Genomic DNA, 13,823 nt, shown 5'->3' on the forward strand with positions numbered 1-13,823 from the left:
CCATACAGCTGTAATAACATAAGGAGTGTCTTATTAACATTTGGCTGCAGAGTGTAACAATCTCTAAAACAGAAATCATGTTCAGCTATTGTGCAGACTGTGTTAAGCAAGCAGACTTAGTAACTTTCTCATGCTGCAGTTTACACAGCAGTATAGTTAAAAGAAGCTTATTGGGAGCACAGTGCTATATTTTCTGCTTCCATGAATTTCACAGTGGAGGGAATCCATTCTAAAGGTGTTTCTCTCATTTACAAGAGCTTTTCCAGTGAGCTTTTCACATGGTGAGAAAAATGTATGAGTTACACTCCATTGTTGGGAGCCTCTCAGCTCTGGGCCATCTCTCTTTTTGCAGTTCAGAATAGAGTGTATTATAAAATAGTTCAGCATTGTTGCACTCACAAATGGTGCTAAACCTATCCGTGCCAGAGAATAGATTAAACTTTTTAGGTAAGCAAAGGATATTAATATGAGAGAGAGACCAAAAAGAAAACTTAGTAAAGTTTTGTGGGTTTATCGAACTGTAACGCTTGGGGTGTGATCTGGTATATACCAAATACATTTTTAAATATTCATCTTCATCTAGCTCAGTAACTGTACAAATCTATTTTCGATTCTATTTTTTGCCGTTATTGGCAAAGTCTGCATACCTGAGTTTTTCTGAACTATTATAGTATTGACAGTAATGATCTAGTACAATGGTCACCAACCGGTCGATCCTAGAGGATCTCCCAGTTGATTGCGATCTCTGGCGGTGCAGCATGGCTGCTGCTAAGGCCACACGCTGCTCCCAGAAGCGGCCAGCACGGCCCCGGGGGTCAGGGGACAGAGGGGTCTCCCTTTGCGCGCTGCTTCTGCCTGCAAGCACCACCCTGGCAGCTTCCATTGGTTGGGAGAGCTGCGGGGGCAGTGCTTGCAGAGAGGGGCAGCACGCAGAGCCACATGCCCCCCGCCCTCCCCCGAGCATCTAGTACCCATCACAGAGAGGAGCAACCTGCATCACCTATTTCCTCTAGTAGATCTGATCCTCCAGAGGAATCCTTTAAGCAATCTTAGAACCAGTGAAGGAATCTCCTCCCGCCGGCCAACATCTCCTGATCCCTGGTGGCTAATTTTAAACACTTCCAGGACCTGGTCAAAAGGGACAGAGACTCCTTGTGGATTCCCCTCAAGGAGGTTACAGAGTCTCATCATAAGCTACTTGACATTCTTCACTCACCCTCATTGGTCCACATAGCCTTACCTGTCAATGAGGCTCTTCTAGATCCAGCAAAGATCATTTGGCACACCCCAGATTCTATTCTGCCTACAGGCAAAAGAATGGAAAAGAAGTATTATGTTCCAGCAAAGGATTTGGAGGTTTTATTTTCCCATCCCTCACCTGACTCCATGGTAGTGGATGCAGGGAATGAAAGTGGTAGGCAGCACCATGCTAAATCCAGGACTCATGACAAAGACCTCAAATGCCTGGACATACTAGGGAGAAAGTCTTACTCCTCAGCATCCCTACAGCTTAGAATTGCCAATTACCAGGCTTTGGCAAAATACAACTGTGTCAATTATAACAAGTTAACCTCGTTCATCAACCGTCTGCCAGCGGAACACAGGGAGCAGTTCCAGGCAATTGTTGAGGAGGGCCAACTACTTGCCAGGACAACCTTTCAAGCCTCCCTCGATGCTGCTGATACTGCCACCAGTTGGATCGCTACAGCGGTGGTGATGAGAGGATACTCTTGGCTCTGGCTCTGTGATTTCCCAAAGGAAGTTCAGAGTACAGTTGGAGACCTTCCTTTTGATGGACCTAAGTTGTTTGCAGATAGTATGGATGAGTCTCTTTGAACCTTGAAGGATTCTAGAGCAACTTTGTGTTCTCTTGGCATCTATACTCCTACAGAAAACTCAGCAAGTCTCAGACAGCCCAGAGATCCTGTCCCGTCCAATTCCGGAGGACATAGCCACACCAGAAAAAGCAGAGGTTTCAGAGAAGGAAATATCTGCTTCTGAGCCTCCCATCTCGCACCTGTCCATTTCTAAGCAGCAATTCTGACATGTTGGTCGAGTGTCTGAACTACCATCCTCTTCAGCTGCACTGATTCATCAGCCTTTCTCCCTTCAGTAACCACCTTCACCATTTCAGGTGAGTCTGGGAGTTGATCACTGTGGGTCTTGGAGATCATCTCCACAGGTTATACAATCTACTTTACCTCACTTCCACCAACAAATGCCCCTTCCCCGTCCCTCTTCAAGGACCCGTCTCATGAGACCATGCTTCATCAAGAAATAGACACACTCTTACGAATGGGAGCTATAGAACGAATCCCTGTACAGGACAGAGGGAAGGGGTTTTATTCAAGATACTTCCTGGTACCAAAAAAGAGTAGCGTTTGGAGACCCATCCTAGACCTGAGACTACTCAACACCCGTGTGAAGGTGCAGAAGTTCAAAATGGTGATGCTTCCAGCAATAATTCTTTCCTTTGAGCAAGGGGATTCGTTCTCAGTCCTCAACCTTCAAGATGCATATTTACACATTGCGGGATGGGTGGATAGCAAACAATTCCTCCATTTTATTGTTGGCCAGGACCACTTACAATACCAAGTGCTCCCCTTTGGCTTATCCGCCCTGAGGGTCTTTTTGAAGGTCATGTTGATAGTAGCAGCGCAGCTTCGCTCTGCAGGAAAGGTATTTTAATATTCCATTACCTGGACGATTGGTTGCTGAAAGGCCGCTCTCTGGAACTAACATTGCAGGCAACTTCTGAAGCCATAGGCCTCTTCCTTGAATTGGGCCAACAACTGAACATACAAAAATCCCCCTTGGCCACAGTACAGAACCTAGAGTTCAGAGTGGCACATCTCAATTCAGTGACAGTAAGAGCCTACCTTCCTTGGTACGGGTTTGTGGCTCTTTCCAGCATAGCAAACACAATTCAGTTCAGCCCCCAAACCCCCGTTCCTGGGGCATATAGCAACCACCACCTTCGTGACAGAACATGCCAGACTTCGAATGCACTGCCTTCAAGGGTGACTCCAAACTGTCTGTTCACCCACTAGGCAGTATGCTTCTTTCCGTACCTACCGTTGTGAAACAATCCCTCGACGGGTGGAAGGACCATCACAACGTGTGCACAGGAGTTCCCTTTGCACATCCTCCCCCAGCAGTCTCAATGCTTACACGATCCAGGGCAAGTGGAAACATCAAGAGACAATACTACACGTCAATCTCCTTGGATTCAGAACGATCAAATATGCTTGTCACCAATTCCTACCACTAATCAAGGGTAAACACACAAAGATCATGATGGACAATATATCACGTGTTTTACATCAGTTGCCAAAGAGGAGCAAGATCCCCTTCCCTTTGTACTGAGGCTGTCAGACTCTGGAACTAATGCATACAAAACTAAATCACTATCTCAACATCCTGTCTCCCAGGCATTCAGAACGTGACTGCGGATGCACTCAGCAGACACTTCTTCCAAGATCACAAGTGGGAAATAGACCCCGACATATTGCACTAGATATCCTGTCAATGGCATGCTCCCCCTCGGATAGACTTGTCTCCACGGCATCAAACAAAAAATGCACGCTTCTGCTTGAGAGGTAGATTGGGTCACCAATCCTAAGGGGATGCTTTTCGCCTTCAGTGGTTGTCAGCCCTACTGTATGCATTCCTGATGACTCCCCTAAAAGTCAGTTATGCTCAAAATAAAGAAAGAGCCAGAGACATTCTAATAGTTCTGACCTGGCCCAGGCAAACGATACAGCTGTCTGGTTGCCCTCCGATTACTCTCTACACCACTCCCCATCTCCTTTCCCAGGAGGGCAGGAAGATTTTCCATCCCAGTCTCATGATGCTTCATCTCAAAGCATGGTTGGTTGATGGCTCATGGGAATAGAGACAGCCTGCTCAGGAGATGTAAAAAGAGCACTATTACAAAGTAGAAAACAATCTACTCATTACATGCATTCTCAAAAGTGGACATTGCTTGCCAGTTGGTGTGACTACAGACAACTTACACCGATGACCTCATCACTAGACTACACCCTAGCTCTGAAAACCTCGGATCTATCGATGATCTCCATAAGAGTCCACCTGGCACCCATTATGGCTTTTCACCCTCAATAGAGGGCTGTTCCGTCTTTGCCTACCCAAGCACAGTGAGATTCCTTAGAGAGCTGGGAAACCTCTGTCTGCCAGTCCTATGCCCTATCCCAGTATGGGACCTCAATCTGGTCCTTAAATGCCTAACAAGACAGTCCTTCGAACCTCTGGCTACCTGCTCACTTCTCCATTTGTCAATGAGGACAGCATTCCTGATAGCCATCACGTTGGAATGATGGGTTGAAGAAATAGGGGCCCCAATAGCATACCCCGAACTCAGGGTTTTTTAAGGACAGGGTCATGCTGCCGCCCCACCCCCAAAGTTTTACCTAAGCTTTCTTCCATGTTCCATCTCAGCCCATTCACTTGCCAGTCTTCCACCCCCAACTGTATCTAAATCCCCAGATGCCCTGCTGCACACCCTGGATGTCAAGAGAGCTCTGGTCTTCTGTATAGACAAGACAAAAAAATCTTTCGGAAAGACCCAATACATTATCCATCTCACTAGCAGACATATCAAAAAGGTAGGCTATCTCTAACTAGAGACTTTCTAAATGGATATCAGACTGCATTTACTCTTGTTACCAATCTTATAACAGTCAACCACCTTTGCTTATATGCACTAATTCTACAAGGTCTATTGCCACTTCCATGGCCTTCCTGGAAAATGTGCCAATCATTAAAATCTGTAGAGCTGCTACTTGGGCATTTATACATACATTCACCGAACATTGTGCTATAACTCACAACTCTGCCTCTGATATTGTGTTTGGCTCAGCTGTACTTTCCATCACTCTGTACTCAACTCTGAAGCCCCTTCTGCCTTAGGGGAGTGATAAAATAATAGAGAGGGCAGGTCACTAATATAGTGTGGTCTGGATGGCTTGGTAAATTGTGTGCAAGCAAGAACGTAGGCCATACCTGGGATGGAGGGGCTCTCTCATGGAAAGCAGTGATTCTGAATAAGATTTTGGGATTGTGGTGGATAATGAGCAGAACATGAGCTCCTAGTGTGACACTGTGACCAAAAGAGCTAATATGATTTATGGGATGTATAAACAGGGGAATCTCGAGTAGGAGTAGAGAAATTATTTTATCTTTGTATTTGGCACTGGTGCAGCTGCTACTGGAATACTGTGTCCAGTTCTGGTATCCACAGGTCAAGAAGGATGTTGATACACTGTAGAGGGTTCAGAGATGAGCCACAACAATGATTAAAGGGTTAGAAAACATTCCTTATAACAACAGACTCAAAAAGCTCAATCTTTTTAGCTTACTAAAGAGAAGGTTAAGGGGTGACTTGATTTACAGCAGTGGTTCTCAAACTTTTGTACTGGTGACTCCTTTCACATAGCAAGCCTCTTGAGTGTGATTCCCCCTTATATTAAAAACTGTTTTTAATTTATATTTAACACCATTATAAATGCTGGAAGCAAAGCGGGGTTTGGGTTGGGGGCTGACAGCTCTCAACCCCCCATGTAATAACCTCATGACCTCCTGAGGGGTCCTGGCCCCCAATTTGAGAACCCCTGATTTACAGTCTGTAAATATCTGCACTGTAGCAGAGAAAGGAATAACATGAGCCAGTAGCTGAAAGTTGAAGCTAGACAAATTCAGACTGGAAAAGAAGCATACATTTTTAGCAAGGAGAGTAATTAACTGTTGGAACAAGTTATCGTGGGTCATTGTGGAGTCTGCATCACTCACAATTTTTAAATCAAGATTGAATGTCTTCCTAAAAGATCTGCTCTAGGAATTATTTGGGAAAGTTCTATGTCCTGTTTAACACAGGAGGTCAGACTAGGTGGTCACACTGGTCCCTTCTGGCCTTGGAATCTGTAAATCTATTAATAAGGAAGCAAACATTCCTTGATCCCCTTCAGACTCTGCAAGGAACCTAAAGGGTGAGAGTAAGCAGTCTGACTTCCTAACCTAGTAGTCCAACATTTATTACATGGGGGGTAAGGAAGCCTTCTCCCTGCACCCAGTTCAAAACTCTGCCCGGGTTAATTGGGTGAGCATTTTCCAAACACACTTGGTCCACATGCATTTAAAAATGCAGCCTTCAGTTCCCAGATGCTTGATTGCTTCTGTTGGACTTTTGATGCAATTTGACATGCAACATTTGTTACATACCTACACTTACAAGTATTCTGACAGATTGTTGTAGCCTTTTCACAAATAATAAGCTGCCTGTAATGGAAAGGATTTGTAGATCAGAGCAGAATGAGAATGAGTTAATGGAAATGTGTCACACTCCTTTAAGCTTTGCTTTTGAAACGCATCAGATATGATTTTCATGAGTTAATTTAAATTTTATTATTTCAATTGTACTATTACTCATTTGTGTGAAAGTTATACATTGATTTCCTGACTATCTGGGCTACATTGAAGAAGCATAGCTTAAGTATGGATAAGAAATACTTACCATTAGAGTCTGTAAGATTTTCAAATTAGTGCCCAACTGGTGATGGTGTATTTGTTTGTGTTGATGGTGTGCCCAGTGCTGCCAAAATATAAAGACATGGTCTTTTTTTTTCCATGGAGCTTACTCTAAATAAACAGAACACAGAATAGATGCAAAATTTTTCAGCAATGCATGGCATCAATTTAGGGGAGGTAGTGAATTCCTTATCCATACAACTATACTGTTCTCCATATCTAACTAAAAACAAGGCACAGTAGAATTGTTAGTGACATTTCAAATCTTTTAGTTAATGGTTGATCCAGGTATCTGTTTAAGCTAATTATAAGGGTTCAGTTTAACTGTCAATGTTTCTAAAAAATTACTAAAATTTCCTGTGTGCAATTTAATAAATGTAATGTGTCCGCAAGGCCCTATTTTCAGGAAGTTGTTTCTTGAACGTCTTCTGAGGTGAAACTTAGAATGACAATTTTTCATCTAGAAGGAAATGTACTGTATGTTTTATTTTATATATAAATTTTATTATATACAATTTTAACTAGTTTATATATATGTGCGTGTGTGTGTAACTAGTTTAAAATTGTATAGCCTAGTTTTTGTTGAGAATTATTTCCATTTTTACAGTTTCCCCATAACACTTTTTTTTGTAATCAAAAAAGTTTCCTTCAAATATTTGTTTGCTTGACATGTCTTAGAAGGAGCTGCTTGCAGTGCACTTGCTATTTTGAAGGAGAAATTTGCTGCTATTTCTAATATCAACATTTAACTTTTATTGCACAAATACAGAACGGGGGAGAACTGGCTTGGCAGCAGCACTTCTGAGAAGGATCTGGGAGTTGTGGTGTATCACAGCCTCAGCATGAGTCAGCAATGCGATGCTGTAACAAACAAAGCAAATTCAATTTTAGGTTGTATAAACAGAGGCATAGCATGCAAATCACAGGAGGTAATAGTACTGCTCTACTCAGTGCTGGTTAGGCCTCAGATGGAGTACTGTGTCTAACTTTGGTCACCAATGTATAGAAAGGAGGTAGAGAAACTGGAAAGGATCCAGAGGTGAGTGACAAAGATGATCAAAGGGATGGAATGCAAGCCATATGAGCAAAGGCTGAAGGAAATGGGTATGTTTAGTTTGGAAAAGAGGCGAGTCAGAGGGGAATATGATAGCCGTCTTCAGAATGGCTGCCATAAAAAAGATGGAGAAAAGTTATTCTTTTGCCACAGAGGGCAGGAGAAGAGGCAATGGGTTCAAACTATAGCATAGCAGATTTAGATTAAATTTTAGGGAAAACTTCCTAACTGTAAGAACAGCAAGAAAATGGAACAGATTGCCTTCGGAGGTTGTGGAAGCTTCTTCACTGGAGGTTTTCAAAAGGAGGCTGGAAAGCCATCTGCCTTGGATGATTTAGACATAACAAATACTTCATCTTGGCAGGGGGTTAGACTAGATGACCCTTGCAGTCCTTTCTAACCCTGTGATTCTATGATTGCACAGAGATTCAGTATTCTCAGAGTTGGGGAGGGACATTAACATTTCAAGCTGTTCTGTGAATTTCTTTTTTTAGAGCCAGTCAGCTCAAAATGTTAAACTGCTAATGCCAGGGGCTAGAGAGGATTAAAGGCCTAATGCTGCAATACCTATCTACAACAGGGCCGATATTACAAATTTATGCTTCAAATTAAATTAAACTGTTTTTATCTGTAGCCTGAAATAGACTTCTTACTATAGTCACTTAGGATTTTTTTAATTCAAGTTCATTTTCCCTTGAAGTAAAAGTTTTAATGGAGAGTATCTTAGTTTGCTAAAGAGAGATAGAATCATAGAATATCAGGGTTGGAAGGGACCTCAGGAGGTCATCTAGTCCAACCCCCTGCTCAAAGCAGGACCAATCCCCAACTAAATCATCCCAGCCAGGGCTTTGTCAAGCCTGACCTTAAAAGCTTCTAAGGAAGGAGATTCCACCACCTCCCTAGGTAACACATTCCAGTGTTTCACCACCTTCCTAGTGAAAAAGTTTTTCCTAATATCCAGCCCCTAAACCTCTCCCACTGCAGCTTGAGACCATTACTCCTTGTTCTGTCGTCTGCTACCACTGAGAACAGTCTAGACCCATCCTCTTTGGAACCCCCTTTCAGGTAGTTGAAAGCAGCTATCAAATCCCCCCTCATTCTTCTCTTCCTCAGACTAAACAATCCCAGTTCCCTCAGCCTCTCCTCATAAGTCATGTTTTCCAGTCCCCAATCATTTTTGTTGCTCTCCGCTAGACGTTTTCCAATTTTTCCACATCCTTCTTGTAGTGAGGGGCCCAAAACTGGACACAGTACTCCAGATGAGGCCTCACCAATGTCAAATAGAGGGGAACGATCACGTCCCTCGATCTGCTGGCAATGCCCCATCTTATACATCCCAAAATGCCATTGGCCTTCTTGGCAACAAGGGCACACTGTTGACTCATATCCAGCTTCTCATCCACTGTAACCCCGAGGTCCTTTTCTGCAGAACTGCTGCCTAGCCATTCGGTCCCTAGTCTGTAGCGGTGCATGGGATTCTTCCGTCCTAAGTACAGGACTCTGCACTTGTCCTTGTTGAACCTCATCAGATTTCTTTTGGCCCAATCCTCTAATTTGTCTAGGGCCTTCTGTATCCTATCCCTACCCTCCAACGTATCTACCTCTCCTCCCACTTTAGCGTCACCTGCAAACTTGCTGAGGGTGCAATCCACACCATCCTCCAGATCATTTATGAAGATATTGAACAAAACCGGCCCGAGGACCGACCCTTGGGGCACTCCACTTGATACCAGCTGCCAACTAGACATGGAGCCATTGATCACTACCCGTTGAGCCCAACTATCTAGCCAGCTTTCTAGCCACCTTGTCGTCCATTCATCCAGCCCATACTTCTTTAACTTACTGGCAAGAATACTGTGGGAGACCATGTCAAAAGCTTTGCTAAAGTCAAGGAACAACACGTCCACTGCTTTCCCTTCATCCACAGAGCCAGTTATCTCATCATAGAAGGCAATTAGATTAGTCAGGCATGACTTGCCCTTGGTGAATCCATGCTGACTGTTCCTGATCACTTTCCTCTCCTCTAAGTGCTTCAGAATTGATTCCTTGAGGACCTGCTCCATGATTTTTCCAGGGACTGAGGTGAGGCTGACTGGCCTGTAGTTCCCAGGATCCTCCTCCTTCCCTTTTTTAAAGATGGGCACTACATTAGCCTTTTTCCAGTTGTCCGGGACCTCCCCCGATCGCCATGAGTTTTCAAAGATAATGGCCAATGGCTCTGCAATCACATCTGCCAACTCCTTTAGCACTCTCGGACGCAGCGCATCCGGCCCCATGGACTTGTGCTCATCCAGCTTTTCTAAATCATCCCTAACCACTTCTTTCTCCACAGAGGGCTGGTCACCTCCTCCCCATGCTGTGCTGCCCAGTGCAGCAGTCTCAGAGCTGACCTGTTCGTGAAGACAGAGGCAAAAAAAGCATTGCGTACATTAGCTTTTTCCACATCCTCTGTCACTAGGGTGCCTCCCTCATTCAGTAAGGAGCCCACACTTTCCCTGACTTTCTTCTTGTTGCTAACATACCTCAAGAAACCCTTCTTGTTCCTCTTAACATCTCTTGCTAGCTGCAACTCTAGATGTGATTTGGCCTTCCTGATTTCACTCCTGCATGCCCGAGCAATATTTTTATACTCTTCCCTGGTCATTTGTCCAGTCTTTCACTTCTTGTAGGCTTCTTTTTTGTGTTTAAGATCAGCAAGGATTTCACTGTTAAGCCAAGCTGGTCGCCTGCCATATTTACTATTCTTTCTACACATCGGGATGGTTTGTCCCTGTAACCTCAATAAAGATTCTTTAAAATACAGCCAGCTCTCCTGGACTCCTTTCCCCCTCATGTTATTCTCCCAGGGGATCCTGCCCATCAGTTCCCTGAGGGAGTCAAAGTCTGCTTTTCTGAAGTCCAGGGTCTGTATTCTGCTGCTCTCCTTTCTTCCCTGTGTCAGGGTCCTGAACTCTACCATCTCATGGTCACTGCCTCCCAGGTTCCCATCCGCTTTTGCTTCCCCTATTCATTCTTCTTGGTTTGTGAGCAGCAGCTCAAGAAGAGCTCTGCCCTTAGTTGGTTCCTCTAGCACTTGCACCAGGAAATTGTCCCCTACACTTTTCAAAAACTTCCTGGATTGTCTGTGCACCGCTGTATTGCTCTCCCAGCAGATATCAGGGTGATTGAAGTCTCCCATGAGAACCAGGGCCTGCGATCTAGTAACTTCCATGAGTTGCCAGAAGAAAGCCTCGTCCACCTCATCCCCCTGATCCGGTGGTCTATAGCAGACTTCCACCATGACATCACCCTTGTTGATCACACTTCTAAACTTAATCCAGAGACACTCAGGTTTCTCTGCAGTTTCATACTGGAGCTCTGAGCAGTCATACTGCTCTCTTAGGTACAATGCAACTCCCCCACCTTTTCTGCCCTGCCTGTCCTTCCTTGTCATGTCTTGAATGCATAATTGAATGTCATGTCATGAATGCATGAGACTTTAGATCTAGTAGGCAGTAGCTGAAACTAGCGTATGCATGGAACTATTCAACGGTGTTGTTTAGAGATTTGTGCTAGCTGTAACTCAGAACTTTTTAACCAACCCATTGTATGCTAATTTTAAATGAAAGAAAATAAAAAGACACATTATTTAATTCAATTTTCTCAGGTGTCAGGGCCGGGAAAGAGGGTGCTTCTAAATAGCTGTTGCACAAGGGTGTGAATTCTTTGTGACAAAACGTTAAATATTTTTCAGTTGGATTTCCTGTTGCCCAATAATTGTCTTTATTATAACACGTACTATATGCTGGCAGTAAGAGTAAGCACTGATACCTTTTCCCCTTCAGTTTAGAATGGTGGAATTGAATTGTTGGCTTGTCACTGCAGTGCTGTTGCTGAGTAGTGGGTCTTTAACTGAAGTTTGCTGCCATCTACTGTGTTTTTATCAGAAGGCTTGTGCAATTTGGCCTGAGTGTTTTTATATTGGCAAAAACTGCTAAGCTAGTCAGAGGAAAAAAATAAAGTGGCATAGCTAGTCAGTGATGTAACTGTTGTAAAACCTGTACCTACTGGTCTACCAGAGAACTCTAGCAGTTTTGTTTGAACTGTAATCAAACCACCAAATGTCTTTTTCCCCAAAACATAACTGAAAGGGACTGTTGTTCCATCAGTTTCATGAAAAACCTTCTGTTTAAGTTAGAGTGGATTGGCATAGTTTCCTTTCCAGCCCCTTACAGGAAGATTATTGTTAGACGTGTTTTCCAGGACATTTCATTACTCTCTTTGTTTTGCAGAGAGGGAGAGAGAACAGCCAAATCCTTAGCAACATTTAGCATGAAACTTTATTTAAAAGTTCTGTCAGGAATATTACGCATTTCCTTTCAAAACTGTTATGTGGACATATTTTGTAGGCTTGTAAACTTAAAATCTTTATCATTGTTCATTTTAGCTTAACTCTGAGTTTTTATTGTCTTCTAAAGGGAAACAAAATTAATGGGTGCTAGGTGATGTATCTTTTCTATTTTGCAGTTGTTTGTTGGACTTGGATTTCCATATGAAGGGCCTGCTCCCCTAGAGGCTATTGCTAATGGATGTGCTTTTCTAAATCTAAAATTTAACCCACCGAAAAGCAGCAAAAATACAGACTTTTTTAAAGGCAAGCCTACACTCCGAGAGGTAAGCTTTACTAACACTGATGTTTCAGACATTGCAAAGTACTGGGGCTGTGATACGTCTGAGTTGATGATACTGTTTGTACTATAATGGTTCTCTGTTTGAGGATTGTACAACAACAAACATTTTATTGCAAATAACTGCTTGCTTTGTAATATTACAGTAAAAAACAGAATGTCAAACTAAGGTGCATAATTTACTGCAGACAGAGCAGTTTGTCCTTTTGCCTGATACAGCAGTGACCCGAATTGGTATAATTAGTCCTGTGTAAGACAATTATGTTATAACTAGGCACTATGATAATAAAATAATGAAACCCATGAAGTACTTCTAAGCTATAACTCTGTGTCCATGTATATCTACATTCTTCTAATTATTTTTGACAGACCATATATACAAGTTTCACTTCAAGATCTGACTTTCTATCCAGGGGAAACCTCAGTTGAGATCCCCGTGACTTCCATTAAGGGAATGAGCATCACTGAGCAATAAGTGCATGCTTGTTCAAATAAATATGAATGTTGTACTTACTATTTTTGCAGAGAAGTTTTTGTTAAGATTCTGTTTAGCCATAATAGTAACACTAGCAATGAACTGTGTGTATTTGAATGTAAAGACACTTGGAGAGCGAAACCAATTTTTGAAGAGTGAACAGGAAAAGCAAACTACAAGTCTCCAAAGCATCCAGAATATTTTGTACTCTGAAGGGAAAAGGAGAAGATCAAACAAACTGGCCTCCCATGCAAGGATTTACTGAATATTGTTGTTCATTGTGTTTTGCATTATAATTGCATCATATCTGTGTATGGGTAAAGTTAGGCCTATAACATACTGAAAACATTTAGCATTTATCTAGTAATTTTTTTCTTGTCCTGACATTAGTTAACACACGCTATTGCTTGCAACTTTGAATTTGTTTTTGAATAAGTACTGTGTATGTTAATCAAATGGAGAATGATCTTGCATACGTAAAAGAGAATATGAAGATAAGGAACAGCTTGCATGATAACATTGGTCTGCTTGCAAATGGTGGTTCAGCTAGATGAACTGCACATTAAACTCATGCCAATTGGTTGATGAGCGATGCATTTCTACCATTTCTCATTTTAATTAAATAACATAGGTTGCCTGTACCAAAAAGTTTTGTGCACTGTTCTCAATCTGCTCTACAAATACAATGGATATAGTAGTCCAAATTCACCCCTTTCCTAAGTTTGACTTTATTAACAAAGAAAACAATAATAAAATAGAGGAAATGGCAATTAAAAAATAGAAGAGCTTAAGCTGTGTGAAGTTTAATCATTATATTTACATGCTTGGGGGGAAAAAATCACATTTTGAAAAGTAATGCAAATAATAATATTTCTTAAGTGCTAACATTATGTCCATTGCCACTCAACTTATCAATAAAGGCATATTCCCTGCCCCCAGTAGCTTATACAATCTAAAATTTAAATATATATCACTTTTAAACAGTAGTGGTAATGGTATGATACTGAGGTCAGCTGGCATATGCAGATTTCATGGAAGGAATGGGTTTTCAGGAGAAATTGAAAAGATGATGACGGGGGGAGCA

The 13,823-nt window shown here is 42.5% G+C and overlaps 1 protein-coding gene across 1 annotated transcript in view; it reads left to right on the plus strand.

The window, feature by feature from the left end:
* Positions 1–13,823, plus strand: part of MGAT5 (alpha-1,6-mannosylglycoprotein 6-beta-N-acetylglucosaminyltransferase) — a 232,462-nt gene that overhangs the window by 204,024 nt on the left and 14,615 nt on the right. Inside the window, exon 13 of the mRNA XM_077829937.1 lies at positions 12,104–12,250. Within this exon, the coding sequence (XP_077686063.1) occupies positions 12,104–12,250 (147 nt within the window). The remainder of the gene's footprint in view (positions 1–12,103; positions 12,251–13,823) is intronic.

Source organism: Eretmochelys imbricata, chromosome 11, assembly GCF_965152235.1.
Source record: "Eretmochelys imbricata isolate rEreImb1 chromosome 11, rEreImb1.hap1, whole genome shotgun sequence".
Classification (NCBI taxonomy): domain Eukaryota; kingdom Metazoa; phylum Chordata; order Testudines; family Cheloniidae; genus Eretmochelys; species Eretmochelys imbricata.